The sequence below is a fragment of the Castanea sativa genome, chromosome 6, assembly GCF_040712315.1.
Source record: "Castanea sativa cultivar Marrone di Chiusa Pesio chromosome 6, ASM4071231v1".
In the NCBI taxonomy this organism is placed as follows: domain Eukaryota; kingdom Viridiplantae; phylum Streptophyta; class Magnoliopsida; order Fagales; family Fagaceae; genus Castanea; species Castanea sativa.
This window is the reverse complement of record NC_134018.1, coordinates 30,667,578-30,694,600: the sequence shown is the minus strand read 5'-3', so window position 1 is coordinate 30,694,600 and position 27,023 is coordinate 30,667,578. Positions and strand designations below refer to the sequence as shown.

At 33.2% G+C, this 27,023-nt stretch overlaps 4 protein-coding genes across 5 annotated transcripts; 1 reads left to right on the top strand and 3 right to left on the bottom strand.

Annotated features, from left to right (window-relative positions):
* The first annotated feature begins 648 nt into the window (after positions 1–648).
* On the top strand, positions 649–2,915 carry LOC142639126 (uncharacterized). 2 transcript variants are annotated; one of them, XM_075813236.1, is made up of 3 exons: positions 649–788; positions 2,166–2,410; positions 2,495–2,915. In XM_075813236.1, the coding sequence occupies exons 2-3, from the start codon at positions 2,219–2,221 to the stop codon at positions 2,624–2,626; spliced, it is 324 nt and encodes a 107-aa protein (XP_075669351.1). In that variant the 5' UTR covers positions 649–788; positions 2,166–2,218; the 3' UTR covers positions 2,627–2,915. The 2 variants fall into 2 exon arrangements, with proteins under 2 accessions (XP_075669351.1, XP_075669350.1); XM_075813235.1 differs by having other exon boundaries at positions 2,163–2,410.
* A 102-nt stretch (positions 2,916–3,017) lies between these two features.
* LOC142639125 (protein NRT1/ PTR FAMILY 6.4) lies at positions 3,018–5,721 on the bottom strand. The gene is made up of 5 exons (XM_075813233.1): positions 5,557–5,721; positions 5,331–5,451; positions 5,026–5,243; positions 4,396–4,943; positions 3,018–4,010 (listed from the first exon to the last, which is right to left on the bottom strand). Exons 1-5 carry the CDS (start codon positions 5,557–5,559, stop codon positions 3,137–3,139), a joined length of 1,764 nt encoding a protein of 587 aa, XP_075669348.1. The 5' UTR covers positions 5,560–5,721; the 3' UTR covers positions 3,018–3,136.
* Positions 5,722–7,994: 2,273 nt separating this feature from the next.
* LOC142639779 (uncharacterized) lies at positions 7,995–9,877 on the bottom strand. Its single transcript, XM_075813915.1, has 3 exons — positions 9,275–9,877; positions 8,748–8,878; positions 7,995–8,556 (listed from the first exon to the last, which is right to left on the bottom strand). Exons 1-3 carry the CDS (start codon positions 9,875–9,877, stop codon positions 7,995–7,997), a joined length of 1,296 nt encoding a protein of 431 aa, XP_075670030.1.
* Positions 9,878–19,736: 9,859 nt separating this feature from the next.
* On the bottom strand, positions 19,737–26,674 carry LOC142640821 (endoglucanase 11). The gene is made up of 5 exons (XM_075815104.1): positions 26,300–26,674; positions 25,962–26,174; positions 25,665–25,865; positions 25,140–25,394; positions 19,737–20,616 (listed from the first exon to the last, which is right to left on the bottom strand). The coding sequence occupies exons 1-5, from the start codon at positions 26,549–26,551 to the stop codon at positions 19,954–19,956; spliced, it is 1,584 nt and encodes a 527-aa protein (XP_075671219.1). The 5' UTR covers positions 26,552–26,674; the 3' UTR covers positions 19,737–19,953.
* Between the last annotated feature and the right edge of the window lie 349 nt (positions 26,675–27,023).

The window sequence follows — 27,023 nt, the reverse complement described above, 5'->3', positions numbered from 1 at the left end:
TGGTTGTGATGTTGTAGAGCGAAGAGGAGGCAAGAGAGAAGTAAGAATTACATAAATTATTAAGACTCAAGGCTGGAAGTATGGTAAACCCAAAAATATAACTTGGATAATTGCAAGGGGTGGGCAATTGAAAGGTTAGACGTAAATTTAAACGTTAGGGAAGGTGAGGAGTAGTAATAACAGATGAGTTGTAATATATATATATATATATATTTTTTTTTTTTTTTCTTTTTGGGAATGAGGTGTAATAACTTGGAACAAAAATAAATAAATAAATGGATGGCTTAAATAAAAGAACTATAGAAGGTGCCACTTGTCAGAATCTCATGCTCTTCCATATGAGGTTTCTACATTTATATATATATATATATATATATAGATTGATTTTTTTTTATTTTTTATAATTTGATAGTTAAAAGAAAAAAAGATTTGAATCGTGAATATTTATGTTCAAAACACTAGAAGATTCTAAACAATTAACTTACAAGATTCTTAGCTATTCGCTACTAGTTCCTGCTCTATTGCATCAAAATTTGCCCGAGTATTAGGTAGGTTATAGGGTTAGAACTAGTTAAAAACCGTAGACAATTATTAATACTAATTTATTAAAAAAAAAAAAGGTTTGGGTTTGACAGTAGTGAGCTTAAACTTGAATGGGCCTTAAAAAAAAAACACTCTTACGCTTACCTCTCTTCTTTCTTGGCTGCTTTCTCCATAAGCCCTCGCCTCCATCATCGCAAGGTTTGAGCTTAGTTGCGAGCTCGAGTCCCACCCACCTCCAAGTCCAGGTCTCTCTCTCTCTCTCTCTCTCAGTTTCTTCATCTGCTTTTATGTCGTTTCCTTTTTGTTGATGTTTTCTTTTAAATTTAGTTATTTGTTTGTCTGACCCATTTCTAACATTTACGTTACTCGTTCCTTTTCTCTTTAACATGCATTTGATTCTCGCTCATAGAAGTGCTAAAGTTGAAATTTTTTGAATTGGGTATCGATGAAAATAAAGAAATTTCATTGCTTGAAACTTCAGTTGATGTTTATCGAAAACTTCAATCTTAGCTTCATGAACCAGAGGTCACTAGTATGAATCTCTCAATCCCCTTCTCCTAAGGCCAAAATTGTGAAACTAACTAATTAAGAGAAATCAATGTTGCAGGTGACTGACCTTTGTGAAAAAATGGGTTTTTTGTTTTGTTTTCCCAATTAGTGTGCTACTATTTTGTGTTGGGATGTGGTTATATCTCTATTTGAAAGTAATTTTGATGAGTATATTTTTATTATATTGGAGAGATTGGGCTTGGTGAATTTTCTTTGATTATTATGTCATTTTTGATGGGTTAACTGAATTCTGAAGTGGGTAATAATGAAAATTCAGAGATTGCACTGTTTTGAGGAGACTGAGATTTATTAACAAATGGGTTCTGTTTTCGTTTCTTTCTGGTGCTGTTTTGAATGTAGTCTGTGATGAGGATATTATTCATTTCTTTGCTGGAATATTTTTCCCATTCAAAATCATCTAGATCTTGGCTTTTCAGAACCATAATGCGACTGCCTGCGAGTTCCTGTGAAGTCTTATTTGAAAATAAAATGTTGATTCAAGAAGTATGATTTTTTTGCTTTGTTTTACCTTGGACTATTGGTTAATTATGGTTGAGTTTACATCAAGAGATAAATTTGAAAACAAAACGGAATCAAATCCATGAAAGCTAATTCCATGTGCATGAGACCCTTAATCATGCATCAAGGAGCATAATAATGTAGCCAGTACTTTGATTGGGATACTTGATTTTATTATTTTAGCAATTTCTGTGGTGTTTATGTTTGCTATTTTATACTAAACAAGGCTTTGTCCTCAAATGTCTGGGACTTTAAGCAAATCTCTTACTATTGACAAATGGTGATATTTAACCATGGATGGCATAGAAAGTGAATTATGCTCCATGCAATTTTTATAAGATATCTTCTATCACACTTGTTGGTAATCTATGTGCTTTTTCTTTTTCTTTTTTCCCCCCTTTTCTTACTTGGATGAATTAGTCTATATGCCTATTTTTACCTTGAAGTGAGAGTTTTATGCTTAAGCCTTCTGATTGCATTCCCTATTTTGGCTTTCCCATTTCTTTTGATTATCTTTGTTGAAGCTTGCATCTTTTATTTTATATATACAGAAGAATATTGTAGTGCTTCGAGATTACCGTGGACTGTGTGGATCAAAGGTGAAGACATGAATGCATTCAAGGCTTACAAAGCCTGTGCCCCAATTGCATGGAGCCCTAACCTATATATAACTTTGGTGAGGGGAATTCCAGGGACACGAAGACTTCACCGGCGCACTTTAGAGGCATTGCGTCTGCGCAAGTGCAACCGAACTGTCATGCGATGGAATACTCCTACTGTTAGAGGAATGCTCCAACAGGTTTCAATATTACACTGAATTCATCCTTTGCTTGAAATTGCGTGTCTATACTTTTTCTGATTAGTAATTTTATAACCCAATCAGGTCAAGAGATTGATAGTGATTGAGACGGAAGAGATGTACAAGGCTCGCAAACAAAAGGAGGCAAACCACCAGGCTTTACGTCCCCCACTGGTCATAAATCACCTACCTGCTTCAGCAAGTGATTCTTCTTAAGGGTCTATGCATTTTTTTCAGTGGTCAGCTCTAAGCTTTTTATATGTGGATTTGTTGTTAAGGAGACAGTTTTTCCAGAAGTGTTGCCTATTCAGTAAGCTTGATGCTTTGTCTAGTTTACTAATATATCAATGGACCCAGTTGTTTATTAAATTCTATATTTTGTTTGAGTCTTGTGATTCTCAGCTGGAAACATTATCAGGTTAAAAGTTGCTCTATGGAGAAATCCTACAACCTAGGACCCTTTTAATTTATATCTGCAATTTAGTGAATGGTTTCTTTTGATGAATGCCTGATTTGCAGATGTAGTTAATTAAGAATGTTCATGAACATTGAGAACGCACATTCATGTGACATTTTCATAATCACAAAATATTTAATAGGGATCAAATGACCAATTACCATGTGATGATTTATGATTATGAAACACATTGATTTAACAATATCTGGGACCAAATAGTACTACAGGTCCCTTGAAAGCATACATACATGCTAGGGTCCCTCCATTGCCTAAATACTCACCTCTTCTGTTTTATCAATTGTAAGACCATTTGAAGTCTTAAGCTCCTTTTCCCCATTGTCACAAGTGCTAATATGCTGCTGTACTTTGTACTGGTGTCTCATTGCAAAGGTAAGAAAAATTAAGAAGTTCAGTAATCCGAGCACTGCAAGCAGCCAGTAAAAGTTGTCTAACTTTCCCATATTTAAATCGCTTCTGAGCCAGCTCTTGTTGGTCACTTTTTCCACAATAGACACCAACAAACTGCTAACAAAGAAACCCATGGAGATGGTGCTTAGGAAAAGCCCTGTGCTCATGGATTTCATCCTCTCTGGTGCCTCTCTGATGAAAAATTCAAGTTGTCCAACATAGACAAAAGCTTCTCCAGCACCCACTAGAAAGTACTGAGGTACTAGCCAGAAAGCACGTATTTTGTGATTCTGTTGAACTGCAATTTCCCTCCTTTGTTTCTCAATAACTGCAGCAGCAACCATGGCTGCTATTGAGAAAATGAGCCCAATCCCAATCCTTTGAAGGCTTGTTATTCCTTGGACTTTGTGGGTGATTTTTCGAGCAAGAGGGACAAAGAGTTTCTCATTTAGGGAAGTAAAAAGGAGAATGGTAATGAAGAGAAAAGTTGAGAAAGAACCCGAAGGAATATCAAAGGAGCCTATTTTACGGTTCATGAAGGTGGCTTGCTCTATGGTGAAGGTAGTCATTTGAGAGTAGACTGTCCAGAAGAGGATGCATGTCGACCAGATGGGAATCAGCTTTAGTACCATTTTCACCTCTTCAACTTGGGTCACAGTTGATACTAGCCAAGGGTTGTTTTTGTTTTCAATGGCACCGGCAAAACCATCCAGGATTGCAGCCTTGTCCAGACATCTAACCATTCACATGCACAGGAAAATTATTGTTGTTAAAATCATGAAAATATTACCCAAGAATTCATACCTGTTTTGATTGCAGATGGGATATGAAATGACTTGTAAAGTTCTATCAAGTTCAGCAATGTCAATTTCTTTTGAATATACACTTTTTAAAGATTTTCTCCTCTTTCCTGTGTGTATTAAAATACTTAATATTCTTAAAAGAAAAAGTTCAGCAATTTTCAGTTCTTAGATACCATATAAGTTACACATGATGTATAATTTTATTTACTCCAAAATCAGTTAGAAAGATGCTAAAGGCCTGAATTATCAATTATGGTGTCACTTCATTATTATTATTATTATTATTTAAGTTTTAACTGCTGGGAAGGTATACTTACTTGAACTTCTCAGTGTGTGGAACCCTGGAGCTTTGGTACTCATTCAAAAGGCTGGGGTGAGAAGGATATGGATGACCCCTCTTCTTCCATGCCAAGATTAGTACCCTCCATATTACAGTTAAAGGGCTCCCTTGAGGCCTCTTAAATCGGTACCATGGTGTCCCACAGAGTAATACAGCAACAGCTATGACCATTGTCCCTGCTGAAATTCCATACCCCCACCCTCTTCCCACGTTATCCTGTATGTACACAAGCACTATTACAGAGAATAAGGACCCAATGCTAATGCCAAAATAGAACCTATTGAAGAAGAAGATCATGGCTTTTTCTTCCTTGGGATCATTCTGATCAAATTGATCGGATCCAAAGCCGGAGACATTGGATTTTATTCCTCCGCCACCCAGTGCTATGATATAGAGTGCAGCATAGAGCATAGCCAGTTGCTGGCCATTGGCCTCAATGCACAGATGTTGTTGATTTCTGTAGCTATCGCATAAAGGGGGCCTCATGCTAGGAATGGTTGTAGCCAATGTTAACAAGGTCACCCCCTGGTGCAAGGAAAAGAGCATCAGCAGTAATATTATATATAGATTTGAGACTTGTGGGATCATATTGTAGCTTAGAACTTACCAAAGCAGTTATGGCTCCAAAGGTTGCAACTGCCAAGTACCGGCCAAGTTTAGCATCAGCCAAGAAACCTCCTAGGAGACCAAGAAGATTGAGAGTGCCCATGAAGTTAGTCACAATGGTTGCAGATTTTGCCGATGGAATATGCAAAATTGCAACCAAATATGTCACTAAATTCATGGATATGCCCATCACACATATCCTTTCAGACAGTTCAGTTGCTGCACAAAAATTGTGATGGCGTTCAAAAAGTGGCCACAGAATAATGTTAAGACACATGAATCATGCTAATAACAACCAAGTATCACCTAGGATGAGCCCTGCAGCAAGCCATCCTCCTGTCTTGGACTTGTCCACAGGGTTTCCTCGAAAATCTACCACAGTTCCATCATTTGCACCATCTTTGTCACCATGTGTTACAACCAAAACCTGTTACAATTAAGATAAGAGTAGGAGAAAGAGAGAAATCATTAACAAATTTATTTCAATTTAGCAGTATACTATAATCTTGGACTTGTTTGAGGAAGTTGTTACCATTTTCTTTTTTGGGGTGGGGTGGGGGAGGAAGAGAAAGACAAAGAGGAAGAGTAGTGGTATTGTTTCAGCTCTAGAGCTTAAAAGGGAGCAATAGTACAAGAGTGCATGATTAGGGTGAATCTTGCAATAGCCTCCACAACTTTTAGTGGGGAAGGGTAGCTTGATTTCATGAACAAATAAGTCGTGTCTACTTATAAAGTTATACAATCTTGTGGTTTTGGTGCTTGCAGCTGAAAAAACTTTAGAAAGGACCCTTCATATCAACTTGATCCTTATCTTTATTGCCTTTATAAACATAAACAGAAAAAAGGAAATCAATGTTTTTCATGTCGGCTTTGATCATATACCCAATTGCTAATACCATATAACATAAATAATTACTATTGTTTGTTCATTGGTGATATGGAGTGGTTTCATTTGATTTTTTCACTGTAGAAATCATAAAAACATTTGGAGCTATTATCCCTTTTTACTGATATCATTTCAGAATTTAAGTTATATCACAGAATGAACAAATTCTTTTCAGTTTTCAGGCTTCAACGTATTCATGGTCACCATCTGCTCTAAATGGTCCCCAATATGACAACTATCTGCCAGTACATGTTAATGTTATTGAATTTGACGGAACCTGAAAGTTTAGTGTACTTATTTTTAAAATATAGAATTCTTATTTTCTATAATTATTTGAAAATTAACACAAAATTGATTGATGTAAAGGACTTAAACCGATGAAGTACGCTACTCGGAGTAAAATGACAATTGTGTTGAATCTGTTGATTTGATTTTTAACCGACATAAACTGAATAGTCCCCATGGACAATTGTGTGGGGGCTATTCCACTGTCTCAATTTTGTTCACGGGTATATTCTAGGCTTTCTAGCTAATACAGTAAGTAGAATTTTTGTCCGCCTATATTTTAGAAAATCATATAGCAACTCTCTCTCTCTCTTTCTCATTTTTCTTATAGGGTCCGGTGAGCATACTGCATCCATTAAGAAATTCATTTTTGAAAATTTTTTATTTGAAATTGAAAAAACCGTCAAAACTTTCTTAATTCCCAATAAAACTTTTTCTTATTTAATACACAATTCAGACAGACCATTGGTCTGCAGCTTGAAATTGTAATCTAAAGGGATTTGAGGCCAATTGGAATTGGATAAAAAAAAAAAAAAAAGTATTTGACAAACCCACACAATATTGCTGCAATATCTTTATAGTGCTATTTACTTCTTGTTAAGTGACTAGTAATGTAGTTGCACAGGAAAAAAAAAAGAAAAAAAAAGAAAAGAAAAAAGTTGAAACCAAAAAAAAAAACAGTTTATTTATAATGTGAAATTACTACCTCTCAAATATTAGTGATATTCGTTTTTTTTTCCAGAGAAATAAGTGCTATTCATACATTTGCAATTTTAATAAAACAAGGAATTGCTTGGTCTGGCATAATCCAAGATTCGAAAAGAACAAACGAAAAATGCTAGTACTAGAACTTTTAACACAATTTTGCTATAATTTGTCTAAACTGCGAGTTGTAAAATGTGGAATTGTGAACTCACATGAATTCACAATTTTTACTCTACCACTCACTTAATACATAAACAAGTTATGACAAAAATTGCGGTTGTAATATTTTTTAGAACAAAAAATACAACTTAATAACCTTCTTTAAGAGTAGAATCGTGCGTTTATAGAATTTCTTGTTTCTTCTTGTTGATTCGGTAACGTTTCATTGCATGTGATAGGGGGTCAGCTCCTTAGGCCCTTTTTTTTTTTTTTTTTTTTTTTGTTTCATTTTGTTTTCTACTGAGCATGTGGACCAATTGCTGTCTATTATTTAGAGCTATAGGTATAGTACTTCTACGTTGTGATCGTTAACGAAACGTCTAGTAACCATGATGTGGCCTTTATTTGTTTTTTTTTTTTTAGAGGAAGGACGTATCTTAATTTTATTAAGTAAAATTAGCTATGTCAGCCAATACAACATAAATTAAAATTGGTGGAACATTCTCCATCCATACTGAAAAATCTGAAACACAAATAGCATGGCGAGCTAACTTGTGAGCAACAATATTACCCTCTCTTTTTATATGAGAGTAGTGTAATTAATTAAAAAAATTAACTTTATTTCTAATCTCATCTAGCCCTAAACCCACAGCTGATAGGAACTCTATGTCATCACGCAAAGCCTTCACTAGCACGAGCGAGTCAGTCTCAAGGATGGCATGTTGGAATCCCAGGTCCGAAGTGAATTGCACTGCTGTTTCGACAGCCATCGCCTCAATTTCCAGAGGGCTGTATGCCTGGGAAATTTTCTTAGATAGTGAGCCCAATACCATACCCTCGCTGTCACAAATGACCACCCCAATTCCTGCTCTGTTTTCCTTTGTGAACCTGGCTCCGTCATAATTAATTTTTACCATCCCCTGTTCTAGTGGTCTCTATTTCTGCACCGAGGAATGGACAGTTCGAATAGATGGAGGGTGTAGATTAACAGCTTGGAATTCCCAAAGACATTCCTTTGCCAGTGAGGTAATTGAGTGCGAGCTACAACTGGGTTTATTTAGCCGGACCTGGTTCCGTTGTATCCAGATGGACCATGCCGTGACTGCAAAAAGCTCCAAGTGGTGTTGGTGTTTGATCAACCATGACAACAACTCTTTGAAGGTGACGAAGCTCAGTGTATTTCGACAACTCCACAGCGTCAAGTCCTCCCAAACTACATCCAACTCACCACACGACCACAACGCATGGAGGGCTAATTCGTTGGCACAGCTGCACCAATCACAGAGAGGATTCTCAATAATGGTTTGACGCACCAAATTTCCCTTTGTGGGCAGAGAGTTTCGGCAAGCCCTCCATGTGAAGTTTTTTACTTTGTTTAGTACCTGTAGTGACCAAATTCCACGCCATAACTCCCTATCCTCCATTAGCTGAATTGAAACTTCTGAAGTATCTTCCTTCGACTTCAAAAATCGATACCCTGACTTGCTTGTATATGTCCTGGTTTGAGTGAAGGGCCAAAAAAGTCTATCCTCCACCCCTTGTTGTGGCAGCAGGATGGACTTAATGAGTTCTATCTCCTCAGGAATGAAAATACCATCAATGACCGAATGGTTCTAGCTATTTGTCGCTTCATCTATCAATATTTCAACCCTTGCATCTGCCATTGAATCAATGATGGGAGAAGTTACCTTGGTTGGGTGTTTCTGTGGCAGCCATGTGCTCTACCAAATGTGCACAGCTCTCCCATTTCCCACCCTCCACCTACATCCTCTACGTAGTACATCTCGCCCATGTAAAATACTCCTCCAAGCATAGGACCCTGTGGTTGAATTTTTTGCCTCCATTATGGAACAATTTGGGAAAAACCGGGCTTTGAAAAATTTATAGAAAAGCGAATCCGAATTTTGTAAGAGCCTCCAAGCATGTTTAGCCAACAAAGAGTCATTGAACATTGTTAGGTCCTTAAAACTCATACCCTCCTCCATCTTTGATTTTGTCAATTCTTCCCATTTCAACCAGTGAATTTTTCTTTTATCTCCTCTTTGACCCCACCAAATTTTCGGACCATTGATTCAATCTCATGGCAAAGTCCCAACGGAATTTTAAAACACCCCATAGCATATGATGGAATTGCCTAAATGACCGCCTTTATCAAGATCTCTTGCCCTGCTTGAGATAAGAGTTTTCCTTCCCATCCTTATAACTTCCGCCAAACTTTTTCCTTGATAAAATTGAAGCTCTCCTTCTTATTCCTTCCCACTAGAGATGACAGCCCTAGATATTTATCATAATGGACAATCTCTTGTAAACCCATAGCCTCCTTGATCTCCGCCTTAGTACCTTCCAGGGTGGATTTACTAAAGAAGATGGCTGTTTTGTTTTTGTTCACCTTTTGGCCTGATCCCACCTCATAAATCTCCAAAATCTCCATAATTTTCCTGCACTCCTCAATGGTTGCCCTGCAAAAAAGAAGACTATCGTCTGCAAACAATAAATGTGTCAGTTGAGGGTCATTCTGACAAATGGATAGCCCTTTTAGCTCCTCCACTCTAAGAGAATGTTGTATAAGACCATGTAAACCTTCTGTGCACAACGAAAAGAGAAAGGGAGAAAGCGGATCCCCTTGTCTGATCCCTCTGGTTGGTTGGATGAGCCCTTGAGGTTCACCATTGACTAGGATAGAATATGTCACTGTTTTTATGCACACCATAATTAGGCCAATCCACTTCTTACTGAACCCCATTTTTCTCATAACATTCTCCAAATACACCCACTCCACCCGGTCATAGGCTTTGCTCATATCGAGCTTTACAGCCATGTAACCTGTTTTGCCTGCTCTCATATTATTCATATAGTAAAGTGACTCATAAGCAACAAGTATGTTATCCGTTATCAACCTATTTATTTGTTGAAGCTTGTAGATTTCTCCTATGAATGATTTAAATATTTAATCCTAATTGCGCTGTACTAGAAGGACCAAACACTGATTATGCCTCCTAACAAGGTCTTAAAATTTCTATAGTGCTTAGACTTTTGAGGGTAATTACTAATTTTTCTAACATTCACATTAACAAGTTAATGTGCAATGCATAAATATCTTATTTTTATAAAGTCAAAGAAAGGTTTTTTTTTTTTTTTTTTAAAAATTATTAAAAGAGAGTTATGTTCCTGATGATAGCTCTTTATTATCAGACTACGACATCAATCGATTTTTAGTGTAAATAGGAATTGAACTCCAAATCTTTTATTCAATTATCAGAGATAGTTAAGTCAAAAAGAAGTGATTGATAAATAGTCTTACATTTTTTTAATTAAAAATAATGATTTCCAAACTCGATTTTGTAATCTATTATTTTTGGTGGAAGGTATTTGTTATTGCACAAATACTTGACCTTTTCATATTAATATTTGTTATTAAATCAATTCAAAATATTGATGGATATAAAATATAAAAAGTAGGCTAAACTTTCACGAAAACTGGACAAGTTTTTTTTTTTTTTTTTTAGGAACTGGCCAAGCTTTTGAATTATGAAATTAAGTTTTCTAAGAATAGGACCGGCTCTAGGTCTAGGCCTAAGGTCCCATCCCCAAAAATTTATACAATGTTGTCAAGGCCCTCTTAGAAAATAAAGTCACCTAACTAACATTGTACAAAATGGTTCCAAAAGTCTAAAATATATAATCTAGATATATAATATATAATAGCTGAAGATGTTTGAGTATTAATTGACCTTCTAATATTTTGTCATGTAATAAGTTTTGGTAGTTTCACAATTTTCCACATCACTTTTTATTTATTTATTTATTTATTATGTCAAAATGAGAATTTTAAACTTCTATTATAATTGAAGAGTTTTAAACCAACTACATGGGTTCCAGTTAGCTCAGCTGGTAAAGTTTCTGATGGTTATATAAGAGATTTAGGGTTTAATCTCCGCCTACACCAAAAACTGATTGGTGTCTTGGTTTGATAATAAAGAACTATTATCAGGAGCAGACGCCATAAATTGAAACTCTTTCTCAAAAAAAAAAAAAAAAAAAAACTACTTAGTAACATGGAGAGTTTTAAACAACTATTATGATTAAAAGTTTTAAACCAATTATTACTTTCTTTTTAGATAGTTTTAACTTATAGCGTCCGTTTCTAATGATAGCTCTTTATTATTAGACCAAGACACTAATAAGTTTTTTGTGTAAACGAGGATTGAACCATAGATCTCTTATTCAACCATCAAAAACTTTACCAGTTGAGCTAATTGGAACCCACTAAACCAATTACTACTAAAGTTTTAAGCCAACTAGCAATCTAGAGAGTTTTAAACCAAACCGACCTATTACAATATATATTCAGCACCACATTAAAACTATTTATGTTGTTTCTGCTCTTTGTTTTTACAAATATATTATTCTTCCTCAAATCTCAAGGTATCTTTTACATAAATTTCTCTTCATAGTTACTTTTGGTTATCATCAAGTTGCACCTAATGTAATTTTTTTGGGTAAAATTGTTATGATATGAATAATATATTATACTTTGCTTTGTTAATTTATAAGATGATAATAATTTTCCTTCAAAACAAAAAGGGTAAATTACATTCACATATCCTAAGGTTTGTGCTAATACCAATCAGGTCCAAGAATTTTCAAAACTTATCAATTTGATCTTTAAAGCCAACTCTTTTTTTTTAGTAAATAGTAATACTTATTAGAACACACACGAAAATAATAATAATAGTGTTTTAAACCGGGTTTATGATACATTACATAACCAGAATACAACTACAAAAGGGTCTAACCTTTGTAGTTGTAGATTGAGGTTATATACAACGGACACTAGATACATACAACTAATGTGGGATAAACATCCTAATTTTTTTTGAGTAAACGGTAATACTTATTAGAACACACACGAAAATAATAATAATAATAATAATAATAATAATAATAATAATAATAATAATAATAATAATGTTTTAAACTGGGTTTATTTAAAGCCAACTTAGTCAAGGTGTGTTAATGAAATTTACCCTTAAATAAAAGATGATAATAAAAGAGTGACCAGCTTGTTTTTATTTGTCACACAAAACTATACTTCCTCCTTCACTCCTTCTTTTATATATATTAATAATTGTAGTATTGAACAAAGTAAAGAAATTTAACATTTGCTAAATATCGGGTGCATCACATGAATTAGCAACTAGTATACATAACCCCGAAACTTTTGACTTCTTCTAATGTTGACACATAAACTTTAGAAAGCTCATATTTTTCCATGACTATTTTTTATTTGAATTTAAAATCACTATGGATTCCCTATAAAATCTTTTATATACACCCTTAATTAGAACAATAATAATTTCATGCACAATCACAATTATAATAAATAAATGTCTATTACTAACTAACGCATGGGTGACTCCACATACACTTTAGGGGGTTTTATATATATACTGTTTCTGTTTTTACTAATTTAATTTACCTTTAAAAATATATATTTGCACACCTTGACTTAAATCTTGCATACTATGATCATAGATCACATCAGCCCAAAATCAAATAACAACACAAAATCGTCTATCCCAAAACTAAACAACAACACAAATCATAGACTATCTCAGTATCTCCAACTCTAAGAATAAAGAATAAGTGTTTGTGAGTTGTGAGTTGTGAGTGTCTCTCTCCTTATTATAAATTTATATTATATATATGTGTGTGTGTGAGTGAGTGTTTGATATTGATTGTGTGTGTTGTTGTTGTTGTTGTTGTTGTTGTTGTTGTTATTATTATTATTATTTGTTGTAATGTTAGTTGTGTGAATTGTGATATATGTTTGAATGTATAGTATAAGTATAATATAAATTTATATAATTTAATAATTAGGAAATACATAAGGTTTGTTACAAGTGTGTGTATTGTAATCATATTATAATAAGTTTTTGTTATAAAATTAATGATTCAAGAAAAGAAGAAGAAGTAAAGCTAGTGATTGTTCAAGCATTTGATTGGTTAAGTAGACATTGAGTGTATTATTTATTTATGGATGAGTGTGGCTATATGGTTCAATAATTAATGCAGTGCAAGTGAGTTAAGTTTTGTTAATTAGTTTAAAATATTTTTATAAAAACAATTACAAATATATAAAGAAAATTGCATAAAAATAAAAATGTTATATAAACTTAACAAAATAAAATGCTCACACGTACCCATATTGACAATAGATAATTATAGGGATGGAAGGCCTAGGGGCGTATATTGGGCCATAAGCCTTGTTCGAGAACGTTCAGCAGTCCAAAGTTAGTTAAATATTAGCTAAGACATACAAATTAGTAGGGTATGGAATGGCCATGAAAGTTCGGGAAGATAGTCCGAGAAGAAATGCCTCATCGGCTAAGTAAAGTAGAGATCAGAAGGTTTGGTTTGCCATCAAGAGCAACACTCCAGACAATTCTACTGATAAGGATAAATATCAGGAGGGAATAGGACAAAGAGAAATTAAGAAATATCTAAGAGAAAGCTGCTACCACCGCATTAAATGCTCTGTAGCTAACTCTCTGACCGCATTAATGTGGAGGTGATATCAGAACAATGATATTTAGCCTTACAGCTATTTCCAAAGACTTCAAGAAGGTACTGATGGGACAAGGATTAAGACAGGCACCTTGACCTACACGTGGAGGGTGGAGATGAAGAAAATCAGGAGAATATAAGGAAGAAAGACTCCATTACAAAGGGGAATCGGAGAATCTAGAGAGAGAGAAAAACACTGTAGTAATAAGAACTGAACTTGTAATCAAATTCAAGAGAGGTATATATAAGAACTATTCTCCTCAGACTATGCTGAGGAAGATTTTCTTTGAACAAAAACTGCTTATCTTTATTTTCTGGTTATCTGGATCCACTATAATTGTTGCCCAACTTGTTAAAGCCTAGTTTACAATCCACTCTCTACAAATTTATTATGTTGGGCTCTTTGGGCCTTAATTTTTTCATCTTTTGGGCTTAGGATTCAAAACGTGCCCTTACAATAATGACAACTGATAGTAAACTGTCATGTAACTATTTCAAAATAAGAAAACTCTTAGAATTAAATTGTAAAACTTCATGCATTTGCGTTTTTTTTTCTTCTTTTTCTTTGGTGTCAATAACTCAATATATTTAAGTTATCTTTTTATTAATTATTTTTTCAATTTAAGTTCCTTATTGACTCTCTTGAAAAAAAAATTTGGAGCCACCACTGCACTAAGTATAAAATAATCATAGAAAAAAAAAATTAAACAGAATGTCAATTGAATTCTAATTCATCCAAACTTCTCCCACCTCCTTTGTCACACGTTTCAAGCTTGTCATTCAATTTCAACTTCTCCTTACAAAAACAACACACACCATTACAGCCCATTGCACACCATTTGCAATTTCAACCAACACTGGATTATAGATAGGAGATATCATGAAGCAGGTTTTTTTTTTTATGGTTGAGCAGCAAAAAGTCAGAAAACAAGTAGGAAGGATATGAACTATAATAATTATTTATACCCTCCAATATTTTTTTATAGAATCTTTCAACACCCCCCCCCCCCCCCCAACACACACACACATATAAAACAAAAAAAAAAGAAAAAGAAATATTTGTTGAACTTGCCCATGCATTGCATGGGTTACCTACTAGTTTTAGCCTTTTAGGATGTTACTAAAACCTAATACAACAACCTATTTAGTAAGCTTGCATATCAAAAAGTAAGAAGAAGGATTATTAAAAAATAAAACAAAAATTATATTAGAAAAATATATAAATACAATTTAATAAATAGTTAAATATTAAAAATTCTCATTTAAAATTATTGTCTTAGGCCTAATTATAGACTAGAGTAATAGTTTTTGTGGCAGTTTAGGCTTGGAAAGAATTGGACTGTTAAGCATGCTCTTTCGGGAAAGAAATATGTATGTATAAATGTGAAAGAAATAAGAGTCTCACATACTCACTCTTCGGAGAGCCAAAAGGGATTTTGCTTTTAAAGGGCCTTTAATTATGTTCCACCCCCGGATGTGGAGTCTTTGTATAACTACGATAATAAAACTGATGTGAATTGTACTTTGTACTCGTCTTGTTATTGTTTTCTGAAGTTGAATAAAAACCCTTTTTAAGTATTAATCAAAGAGTTCAGTTAATGTGTGCTCTAAAGGCACCTGTTAATCCATCAAATTTTGAAAATTTTTTTTCGAGAATTGAAAAAGCTGTCAAAACTTTTTCAATTTTTGAGAAAATTTTTCCAAAAATGATAAATTATTGTGTGCCCTTAGGGCATACATTAGCAAAAAACTTAACGAAAAAGGAAAATGTGAAGGCAGAATGGGCAACAGGGATAACAACTCATCAATAATTTAAAAGCACAAGTTCCCACCATATATTAGCAAAACAAAAAAATCGACTCCTCATGGCCTAGCTTTCTTGATTGCTTCTCCAAATCAAGAAAGAAACAGAGATTAAAAAATCGCCAAAAGAATTGGCCGCAGGGAACACTACACAAGGAAATAATATTGAAAGACAAATTACATTTGTCCTTTCGAATTTACCTGATTGAAGCTCTTGTCCATTTCAAATATTCATTGAAACAATTTAGAGAAAATTTGGAAGATAAGCACCTTCATCATACAAATCTCATGATTTTGATAAATACAACAGAATTTCAAATTTATAATGTCCACTTTAGGATGATTGTTTTTTTTTTTTTATCATCAGATTAAGATACTAATTAGTTTTTGATATAAGTGGAGTTTGAATCTCAAAACTCTTATCTCACAATAAGACACTTAACTAATTGAGTTAATTAAAATTCACTACTGTGGCGGGCAAAAATAAAACAAGACAACGATGTGTTAAAACTTACGACTTTTACTCACACAATTAATTTGAAAAGATGGGATGCTTAATCAACCTTGAATACCCTTAATTAGATTGAAAGACGTAACTGGAGTTACTAGAATTATCATTAAGTGTAGTTATGCGAGTATAGATGAGAAATAGCCTTAAAGGGCCTGTATTGAGCTCCTCGAGTTTAGTCCAAGGTAGTGTTTACAATTGGTTTGAAGTTACAAAAAGTGAATCCCCTTCCTCCAAGGGCTTCTTTGCCTTCTTTAATCAACCAAGGTGTATCTTAGCCCTACATTTGGAGGGTTAGTGTTCAATTCCTTTGATACTTGTCCCATCAGGGTCTTACTAAAATGCTTCCACATTAGGCTATGAACTGTGTTGACACTGTTCAAGGGTCATTTTCTCATTAATGAGGCTAGCTAAGTAGATGCAGAGCATTGAATGCAAAGATGATGGATGTTTTATTTGTCTTCTTCCCTTCCTAGCTTGACGACAAATCTTCCTTCTCATCCTCGGTTTGTGCCTGATGGCCCTTAGCATTGGTTCTCCGCCTCCCGAGGGCATGTTGTTATTCTCGGGATCCTTGAGCGTTATAGTCTCCCTGTACCTGCAAAGGGTTGCTCATATTTTCCTGAGAATTTACTGTCAGTACTTTCTGAGATTCGTACTCTTGACATTGTCCTTGGCCCATCTGTCCATATTCTCGAATTCTCGTCCTCCCAGAACTACAAATCTCATGACTTATATAACTAGGTTTTGATTAAATTAGCTAAATTATTCATAGTCAAAGTTCAAATTGCGTAAAAAATATGTATACCTTCACTTGATTTTTAAGTTTTAACTGAATTTTTATATTAAAAAAAACCAAAACAATTAAATTTTTGAGTGGAATATAGAGAATTTCTTAAATGAGTATCTCTTGTTATTAATTTTTAATATAATTTTTTTATTGCCCATAAACTTTATAATGAGATTTTTTCAATAGTTTGAAACAAAAATAAAGATAAAAAAAGAATTTTTTTTTTCCAATAGTTTAGGGATTAAAAAAGATATTTTTTTAAAGTTTAAGGATAAAAGTGAAATATTTTCAATAATTTAGGGATGAAAAGCAAACTTTTCAATAGTTTAGTAATGACAAACAATTTTTTAAAAGTTTAAAGATGAAAAACAAACTTTTGATTAAATTTAGGAACAAAAATAGTATTTTATCTTGTATAAAAGTAGTGTAGTTTGTTAAGCGGTCAAATTCCATATTAGGTAAAAATTAAAAATTGTGAGGGGATATACAATATTTTTGGTTTTAAATATATTGACAAAAGCTTTTATGTTAAGGTGGTGCCCTACCATGTTGTATCAAATCCTCAACTTAATTTAATCCTTATCAATTGTTAGGTTTTGTCTTCGTCAATGTTTCTTCATATTTATAAACGGAAACATTTATATTTAAATTGCCACTTGTCCACCAAGCAGCGAATATAGGTGTTGTCGTTGATGAAGGTCATATCATTGTCGCATTGATGATAAGAGCAGAGTATGGGTTTGATGCAGTGTTACTGATACCGTACCGTACCGGCCAATACACCGGTACATGTACACTCCTATTTCGTACTGGAAAAAATATCGGCCGTATCGGACTGAAACACAAAATGCTTTTTTTTTTTTTTTTTTTTTTTTTTTTTTTTTTTTTGTAATTGTGGTAGTTTTTGTCTCTAAAATAATCAATAATGAAAGTATTTTGTAGATAATTTCATTATTTCACCTAACCTTTGATCTCTCCGATTCGTTTACTTAATTTGGATTTGGTGTTTGAATTAAGAGTTCCATTTTTTTTTTAACTGTTTTACTTGCATTAATTCTAATTTCTAGTTGATCTTTAGGTTGCTGTATCAATCAGTATACAATAGTTGAAATGGAAGGTATTTATGAGACTAAAAGTTGAAGAGTCTGTGTGTGTGTGTATATATATATATATATATTAAATATATAAAATAGCGGTAAACTCGAAATGGTACATCAATATTGACCGGTATCTGAAATATATTGTATCGGTGGCCAAACCGGTATAGCCTCCAGTACAGTATTGACTTCCTTGGTTTGATGTTATTAAGGGATGTCAAGTATGTTAAAAGAAAGGTATTAGATTAGGGTTATTAGGTTTGAGCCCGTTGGTGAATACAATAAAAATACTAGAGAAATAGAATAACATGTATTTCACTTTTTTTTTTTAAGGTAGATTTAAGCCTTTGCGGTTGGCAAGACTCAAGATTAATGCAACCCGCAAAGACTCAAGATTAGTGCAACAAATCTTCTCTTGTTGAGTCCAAAACTCCACCAATCTTCTCTTGTCCATTTTCATTTATATTATTACAGTTGGACCCAATTTCCACATTTACAAATTAATAACGATCCTCTCTTCTTAATGTGGGATTCCACATTTGATAATATACTAACTCCTCACTTACCATTTTAAAATATCATATCTTTTTTATTAAATTTACCAATTTATTATTCATTAATTTATTAAAATAATAATTTAAAATTAAAATGATCCAACAACAATGTTTGGTTATGTGGAGATACGGTTGAGTGGATGTGAATACTTGTTGGTGTGAGGGTTAGGATATGGAGTTTAGGGTATGGTAGGGTCAAGTGTGTGACTTCTTTGAAGGAGTCACCTTCTCCATGTGAGACTAGTTTTAGGGAGTCTCTATCTATAAACAAGCTACTCAAGTTCAAGCACAAATGAGTAACCTTTATTCAATGAGAACAGCGAGATTTAAAAATCCTTATTTATACAACAATAGAACTAACCTAAATGGCGACATGACTTCATATTATTGTTTCACTAATCCCAGATATGCTCTTACTAAAAAGAATGAGTTTACTAGAATTAACACGTGATTAGTGTGCTTGACCCTAACTAACTCACTCTAGCCCATTTAATAATCACTAACTATCCAAATCATGTTCAACCTCTGAAAATCTTAGATATCCATTTGAGCTCTTGGTTGTAAACTCAATACAAAATGAAGGACATGGAAGAGCAGAGGGAACTACTGCGTGAATTAATAACCATTTTGGCAAAGGAGTGTTGATTGACACTTCAAGGCGAGAGGAAGTGTTGATTAGTCTCCTTGGAGTGTTGATCCACATTTTCCTCTATGTTAGGGAAATTTGATGATGTTGCACTTCCTGTATGTTCCTATCAATTGAGCGAGAGAACAACCAAAGTGCAAACAAAGGAGGGAATAGAGCTTTCGGCAACGGAGAGGGCAATTCAATTTGTGCATGAATTGGGTACGGGATGTGGATCGAAGGCGACTCAATTGGTGTTATATAAGTGTGATTAATGACGAAGATGCTAAGTTTGACATCCATCATTCAATGGTAGGGATAATTTAAACATAATATCAAAATGTTAAAGACTAAATTAACACATTTAAAATGCTAGAAACTGTTTTTAACATATAGAGAAAACATTAAAGACTAAAATAGTAACTAAATTTTTTTTTTTTCATAAATGTGCCAAGTGCCAAGTCATTACTGATTTTTATTTCAAATTCACTTATATTAGATGGGTTGGTCCATCATGCTTCTCTAGATTATAGAAGTTTAAAGTTTTGGTCAATGCAACAAAGCAGGTATCCCGCCAAAAACTTGTGATCAAGTACTTAGTTTTCCATGGAATAAAAATTTTGGATTCATATTCGGCTCTCCAGTTGTTTATAAAAAATTTTTAAACCCAAAAAAGAACTAGTATAAAAAAAAACTAATTCCTTAGCATGAAAATAAAAAGAATGAGAAGAAAGAAGGTAACAATGCTGACCTTTTATACTCCTGTATTTCAAATATAGCAAAATAGTGAAGGTACACATGGGCTGGCACACCTTACTTCAGCCACCAAAAAAAAAAAAAAAAAAAGAATAATAATAAAAATAATAACAAATATAACAAATAAATAAATAAAAAGAGGAGAGGAATGTTATTATAGAAGATCCAAGACTATTTTTCATCTGATACCATTTCTAATAAGAAGCCAGCAAAGGCGAATCATGATTCAGATCCAAACTCTGGTCCTCTATTTGCAACAACTTTGCCAAAACTCCAACCAATGGGGCTGTATTATATGTGCAGGCCTCAGTCTGCATATAATTATCCCTTTGGTCCACAAACTTATCTTGACAATCTGGTCCTCCAACTAAGGCCCCAACTAGAACATTGGGGTTGGGCTCCGGACTGCTGTACCAGTAATCATAGCCTTGGGTGCACCCTATGAACCCCTTGTTCTCTCTATATGACACAATTGAGGCTCCCCTATGGTGCACCATTGTGGGGTAATTTGAACCATAGCCCACTAAATAGCTCATGTTCATTGGGTTAGACCCCAAAATGTAATCAATCTGTGATTTTGCAAAGCTGAGGATTTCTTGATGACCCACTATTCCTCCATGGCATTTGAGCTTTTGATTTGAGTTTTGAAGGATATCAGAGTATATTGTGAGTAGGAAAGCTGCTGTTGAAACGTATTGCATGTTGTTCCATTGACGGACATATAAGAGGCCGCCTGGGGTGTGTTCTACATTAGTGCTATTGTTTTTATTGAGGCATGAGCATATGTAGTATTCGGCTTTTGATTTGTATTGTTCAAGTATGTGAGCATGCTTCGTGTGCTTTTCTTCCATAAGCAACTGCAAAACATAATGGTTTAAGACAGCAGGTACAACTTCATTAACCCAAAATTAAGTCGCTCAAGGGAAGGTAAAAAAAAAAAAAAAAAACACAAATTGGCTTTACACTGTTTGATGCGTATTAACATGGTGCATTAATTTATTGACTTTTTAAACCAAATTCTAACCAGTCCAACCCCAAGATCGAGCTCCTTCAAGCTAACTTGTGGCTGGTTAATATTGGCGAAAGCTACAATATCTCGTCAAGCTTGGCAGGAAATTGTAGTTTACACTATACGTAGCGATTTTCTTTTTTACTTCAGCTCTCTCTCTCTCTCTTGCACAGATTGAATTCAAGATTGTCTATCTATAACCCCCATATCACAAGATTCACAACTCCATTATTGACCCAATCTCAGCGCTTAGGGGCCTGATCATCTAACCAACAAGGGATGTTCACTGAATCACCTCAACACCCCTGGTTTTGTGTCTCTGCCTTCGGGGAAAAAAAATTTGTAAAAATTTTGTGTCTAACCTTATTATTTCACAATGTCAAATGTTATGCAATTTAATAAAACAAAATAAGCATAATAGATCGATCTTTCAAATGTTTTAGTAGATATTTATGAATGCATTGAGATAAACAATCTGTAATATATTATAAAAGTTGGATTTCAAAATTGGTGGATGCATGTTATAATGACACTTGTTCATTTTCAAAGTATCCTACAATGACACATGACAATTTCCTATATTTAATTGGTATGATTAGACAAACAATGACATGTGTTAAAATATTATTTGTACATGTCAATGTATTTGCCATAATACTAGACACATGGCATATACAAATTTTAAATGAAATAAATACATTTTTTTAGTATAGTATTTAAGTTCACATTTTTATTATTATTTATGACCACGAATGCTTAATTTGTTATTTGTCTATTTATTTTCCTAACCATTCCCATTCCAAAGACTATTAAAGTATTTTGTTCTAAAAAAAAGTATTTTGTTGAAAAAAATTCTTTAATTGAGTAATATGTATAATCTAATAAGATATTATTTTTTTGAGAACAATCTAATTAGATATTAGATATTGATATTTGAAAAAAAAAAAAACTTATTTTGGAACCATAATTAAATACATCAAACTTAGAAAAAAAAAATAGCCTAGAAGTCAAAATTTTTTTTTTCACTTTTAAAAAAAATGAAATTAAAATTGTACACAGAAATAAAATGTATACAACATTACAATAAGAACTTTTAACTCTATTTTTATGTAAGTGCAACCTAATAAAAAATGGTTACATATTGTTTAATTTATTCTTATTGAAACTCATTACTAACATACATCATAAAAATTAACATTCTTCATTTAAAGGAAACATTTTTTTAGATGTTTTATTTTCCCCCTAATTTGTATCTCATTATCAGATAAATTTGACTATTCCTTTTTTTTCCTTTACATTAAGAATGATATACATATTGTAGTAATCTTTCTAAGTGTTATATAAATAATGTTAATATATTAAGAGATTTTAGTGGACTTTTAATGTAATATTGTTAACTCAAATAATAGAAATAAAATTTTATTAATTGTTTAACCGATAATATCTATTGATTAGCAACAATTGGAAGCAAAAAAAAAAAAAAAATCCGGGATTATGATTATATTTTTGTTAAATTGTTAGTTTTACCTAATATTTTAAAGGTCATGCTAACGAGTGTCTTTAGGGTAATGGTTAATCATCCATTTTAGGAAAGTTTTAACACAACTTTTATGGGAAATGAAAAAAGCTGTCAAAACATTAATTACTTTTTTTTTTTCTTTTTCCTTAAAAATTTTCTTTAAATGGATCCTTAACGAATGCCCTTAGGGCATTTGTTAGCATTTCTCATATTTTAAATAGCAATATTTATGAGTTTCCATACATCACAATAATAATGATACTAATTTACAAAAAAATATTTTTAAAAAGCGTGCAACACATGGGCCTATTATTAGTGTATTCAAAAATAGCAATCATGTCCATATTTTGTATACTTCAAAAGAGCTACTATAATATTAGAAGGTAATGTAGTGGTTTGGAATTAAAGATAACATTAAAATATAGGGTTATAAGTTGAATATTTTGAATGGTGGGAATTGGGAAGACACTTTTTTTCTCTTCCTGTTTCAACTATCATGATTGGAAATACTTAATTTGTTTTAGTTATAAAAAAATTCCTTGCCCTTGGTTGGTTTTGTAAAGGGTTATATTAGAAAAGAGTATTTCTAAATATTCTAATAAGAAAAATACTTTGTGACAAATACTTGATCCTAACATATAATCTTACAAATAATTTAGAAAATAAATTATATATCATATTCCATTAAAAATAATCACATAATAATCTCACACATTGGGAGCCTGCGACTAGTATTATGAATGTGTGATGCACTTAATCATATGTAAATTAAAGTAAATATTTTAATAACATAAGATAGATTGAATAATAAATTTAATGGTAAAAATAAAAAAGAAACAAAATCCTTTCAATTATGTGACAAAAACACATCAAGTAAAACCAAGCATTTGTCAACACTAAAAAAATATAATTGAGTACTAAAATAAAATTTAAAATTACTTTTACATTTATTTAAAAAAATTAATAATATGAGCAAAATAACTTTTACAAATTGTTTGAAATTTTAGTAATATATATTCAGAACAAATTATATTGATAATAAAGGAAGTGGGGGGAGGGTGGGGGAGAGGAGAGAAGACAGGATATCTAATTTGCTTTTTTAGATATGGTAAAATTAAGTTGAACCTATAGCATCCGTCTAATAATTATTTATATTTTATTATTAGGTTCAAATATCAAACTTTTTTTTTTTTTTATAAAGGCCAGGTGGCATTTTTTATTCAGTTTTTTTTTTTCTTTTAAGAAAAAAATAGTAAGAAACGATGGCTTTATAACGATGAGGGAAGGGGTGGAGGGAAGAGATGGCTATTATTTTATTTTGCTTTAATATTTTTTTTAGAAAAAAGAAAAAGACATAGAAATTGGATTACAAAATTGTTTTTTTAATATTAAGTAATTTTGGTTGTACGACCAAAGTTATGTGGGTCTGCATTAATAAATTTGTAAAGTTTTTCTTTTTGATAACCACGAATTTGTAAAGTTGTGCCTCATCTAACGTACAAACATTCATAAATGAAGTTCATCAAAAAAAATAAATAAATAAATGAAAGGATTGCAACCACTCACTAGTTTTATCAAGTGGGCCATACTGAAATGTCTGTCCCCACGTCAAATTTCAGACAAAACTAAATAAGATCATCGCCATTCTGTGCTCATAAATAGTACATGATATTTCTTCCTTCCTTTTTATGGAAATTTTTAATTATATATATATATATATATATATATATATATATATATATATATATTTTTGGATGCCCTAAATTTTTCATCTCTTTTAAACTTCTAATAGACTCGTACTTTATTTTCTCAGATCATCGCCATCATCATTATTATGAACTCTTCCCATATGATAAGCTACAAAGAACACGCCCTTTTTATTTTTTTATTGAAACAAATATACCCAGAACTGTTTATTGTCATAAAAATTGACCTTCAATAAATCTTTTTCATTACTTTCAATCATTATTTGACAACTCCTCTCTCATTTTAAGTTTTAACAAGTCCCACTCCCACTCATGAAATTTTTCCCATTAATAAAAAAGAAAAAGAAAAAGAAAAAAAGCTAATGAAATTTCAACTCCTCTGTCGGTTCTCATGGTTAATCCTGTATTAGTTATAAACTACATATTTTCTACTTTTGAAGTTGCATATATGATCTAAATGCTTCTTCAGTTAAAGTGAGTGCTCCTAGCAAGGCTCATGGAAGCATATTGGAATAAGTTTACAAACTAATTATGTGTGAGAGGAGAAATAGTGACAGTGTAGCACTGATTTTAGTCAGGAACCAATTAAAAAGTATTGCCATGCAAACCATCACCCTCACATGGTTTTGTGCTCCAGATAACCTTTTTCTTTTTTCTTTCTTTTTCTATTTTGAATTTTAACCCTATAGATGGTGCCTCGTAGGGCTTATTCATCCGCGACCTCTATAAAGATTTTTTTTTAAAAGTAAGATTTAAAGCTATAGTAGAATTATTATTCCATCTTTGAATCCATGGAAAGCCAAATCCCAAAAAGATTTGTGAGAGTTAAATTTAGGCTCTCTAGTCTAATCCATTAAAAAACAAAACCAAAAACAAAAAAGAAATGAGATATTTATAAACCATTAATTGACCCACTTAGAGTATAGAAATCGGTATTTTGCCGCACTTAATTTTTTCGGTAAATTATAATTGATTATTTGTCACTATCATATGTTCTAATCATTTTTTTCATCACCTATAGTCTTACATATAAAATAATTGTAAGTGTGACAAAGTGTGCGAAAAGGTATGGTACTAAAAATTTTCAATCAAAATACTTGGCTCGATAGACAGAGACAGATAGAGACAGGGATAGGGTAACTTTACCTTTGAGGCAATGACTTGAAGACCAGCATACTTCACGTCCCAGCTGAATTCTGTGATGGCCCAACCAATGCCACCAAAGCAATGAGCCTTGTCAATAAGGTACTTCAAATACTCATCCTTGTCGGTGGCCTTGTACAACCACACAGCTGCCCATAACAATTCATCCATGTACCCACTCACCGACGCATAGTAGCTCTTCACCACTCCCACACTCCCATCATACTTTCCTCTATACTTGTCCCCAAACTCAAACAACTACACCCACCCAAAAAAGATTAAGGAATTTAATTTAATTTAATTTAATATAATAAATTTCAAAAAAAAAATCATCTATGATGGTACAACTATTTAGTGAACTAATAACCCAAAAAAAAAAAAACAGTTACTTATATCAATGTCTTAATGTAGCAAGAGGTAAAACTGATCCAACTATAATTATAGGACAACTCCACTAGATCTATTAATTACTAAAAAACGTTTTTTTTTTCTTTTCTGGATAAAACTTAAAAAACGTTTTAAATGTACCTGTTGGGCATGGTGTAGGAGTAAGTGTGAGTAATGTGGGTTTGTTTTCTTGAAAACTATTGATGCTGCTGCCATTGCTGCCGCTGTCTCTCCGGCAAGATCCGACCCCGGATTGTCCTCGTCAATCTTGTATGCTTGCCGAGACGTCGTCATGTCCTCCGGCCGTTGCCAGCAATAGTGGTCAGTGTCACCATCACCCACCTGTATAAATTTGAAACGAGTTTTGAATCCAATAATTTTGTTGCATATAATTAATATATAGTTATTTGGAATTAATTATGCAAATGTAGTAGATACCTCTGCCCATAACACATTTGGACTAGTGTGTGCCTTAATGAAATAATCAGTGCCCCACTTAATAGCTTCCGTGGCATGCTCCAATTCACCGGCAACAGCCAATTGTTGCCGGTATTCAATGATACCCCATGAAAGCATTGTCACAGTGAATGCCATTGGTAGCCCAAACTTTACATGGTCACCAGCATCATAATATCCTCCTACCAAGTCCACCTATACACAAAACTCAAAGATACATAGTACTTTCAATTAGTGTCACATAACTTGAACACAAGAATATACTAATGCAACATTTTTGGACAAATTGGTTTTGAGAGTTGATCGAGTTTGGTACTAACTCCTTGTTCAAGGCCATCAGTGAGGCCAGAATGGTCACGCCAAGTGACCCTTTGGTTGTACGGCAACCGCCCGGAGCGTTGGGATTCGAAGTAGAGGAGACTCTTTTTGAGAGCATCAGCATAATCAAAAGCTTGAGCACAGGCAGAAATGGCAAAGATGGATAGTAGGAAACACCAAAGTTGTGCACATCTGGGAATTATTGGAGCTCCAATGGTACTATTATAAAGCTTTTTCTTCTTTTCCTCCTCCATGGTCTCCCTTCCCTCCTAAAGAGCTTTTTAGGAGTGAAGGGAACAGGAAAAGTGAGATCTCTCTCTCTCTCTCTGCTTATTTACTTTGAAAACTTGTTAGTCTAAGTGAAGATGTGTCTTATGCATGTGACTTTCACATGAGAACATGAAGTCTCCCTCACTTTTTGTCCTTCACAATAAGCGTGATTGTTGCAATGGTTTTAATACGATTGCTGTGCTAAATATGGGAAAATGGCTTTGAATGTGGCACGGCTCTCTGGGATTTGGCATTGGCAAATGGATTCTCTATTTATCACACATTTTTTTAATTGGCTACACTTTGCTTCCAAATCCATTGGTTTTACTCCAAACATGATCCTAAACCTGATCAATGTAAATAAAAAGAGTGGCCCAAATGCCCATGATTTTTAAAAGGTTACTGTCATCTGAGGATTAGATATGTGAAAGTATGTAAAATACTAATTAATGTTCA

What these genes read in the sequence shown, in the direction of transcription:
- LOC142639126 (XM_075813236.1), top strand. Translation starts at nt 2,219, where the DNA reads ATGAATGCATTCAAGGCTTACAAAGCCTGTGCCCCAATTGCATGGAGC. An exon ending in TTAGAGGAATGCTCCAACAG is followed by an intron (nt 2,411 to 2,494) that starts GTTTCAATATTA and finishes TAACCCAATCAG; the next exon opens with GTCAAGAGATTGATAGTGAT.
- LOC142639125 (XM_075813233.1), bottom strand. An exon ending in TGCTGCAGGGCTCATCCTAG is followed by an intron (nt 5,244 to 5,330) that starts GTGATACTTGGT and finishes ATTTTTGTGCAG; the next exon opens with CAACTGAACTGTCTGAAAGG. An exon ending in CCACACACTGAGAAGTTCAA is followed by an intron (nt 4,011 to 4,395) that starts GTAAGTATACCT and finishes GTGAATGGTTAG; the next exon opens with ATGTCTGGACAAGGCTGCAA.
- LOC142639779 (XM_075813915.1), bottom strand. Translation starts at nt 9,877, where the DNA reads ATGGCTGTAAAGCTCGATATGAGCAAAGCCTATGACCGGGTGGAGTGG. An exon ending in TCAATTTTATCAAGGAAAAA is followed by an intron (nt 8,879 to 9,274) that starts GTTTGGCGGAAG and finishes ATTCAACCACAG; the next exon opens with GGTCCTATGCTTGGAGGAGT. An exon ending in CACAGAAACACCCAACCAAG is followed by an intron (nt 8,557 to 8,747) that starts GTAACTTCTCCC and finishes CACTCAAACCAG; the next exon opens with GACATATACAAGCAAGTCAG.
- LOC142640821 (XM_075815104.1), bottom strand. Translation starts at nt 26,551, where the DNA reads ATGGAGGAGGAAAAGAAGAAAAAGCTTTATAATAGTACCATTGGAGCT. An exon ending in CTGATGGCCTTGAACAAGGA is followed by an intron (nt 26,175 to 26,299) that starts GTTAGTACCAAA and finishes TTTTGTGTATAG; the next exon opens with GTGGACTTGGTAGGAGGATA. An exon ending in CAAATGTGTTATGGGCAGAG is followed by an intron (nt 25,866 to 25,961) that starts GTATCTACTACA and finishes AAATTTATACAG; the next exon opens with GTGGGTGATGGTGACACTGA.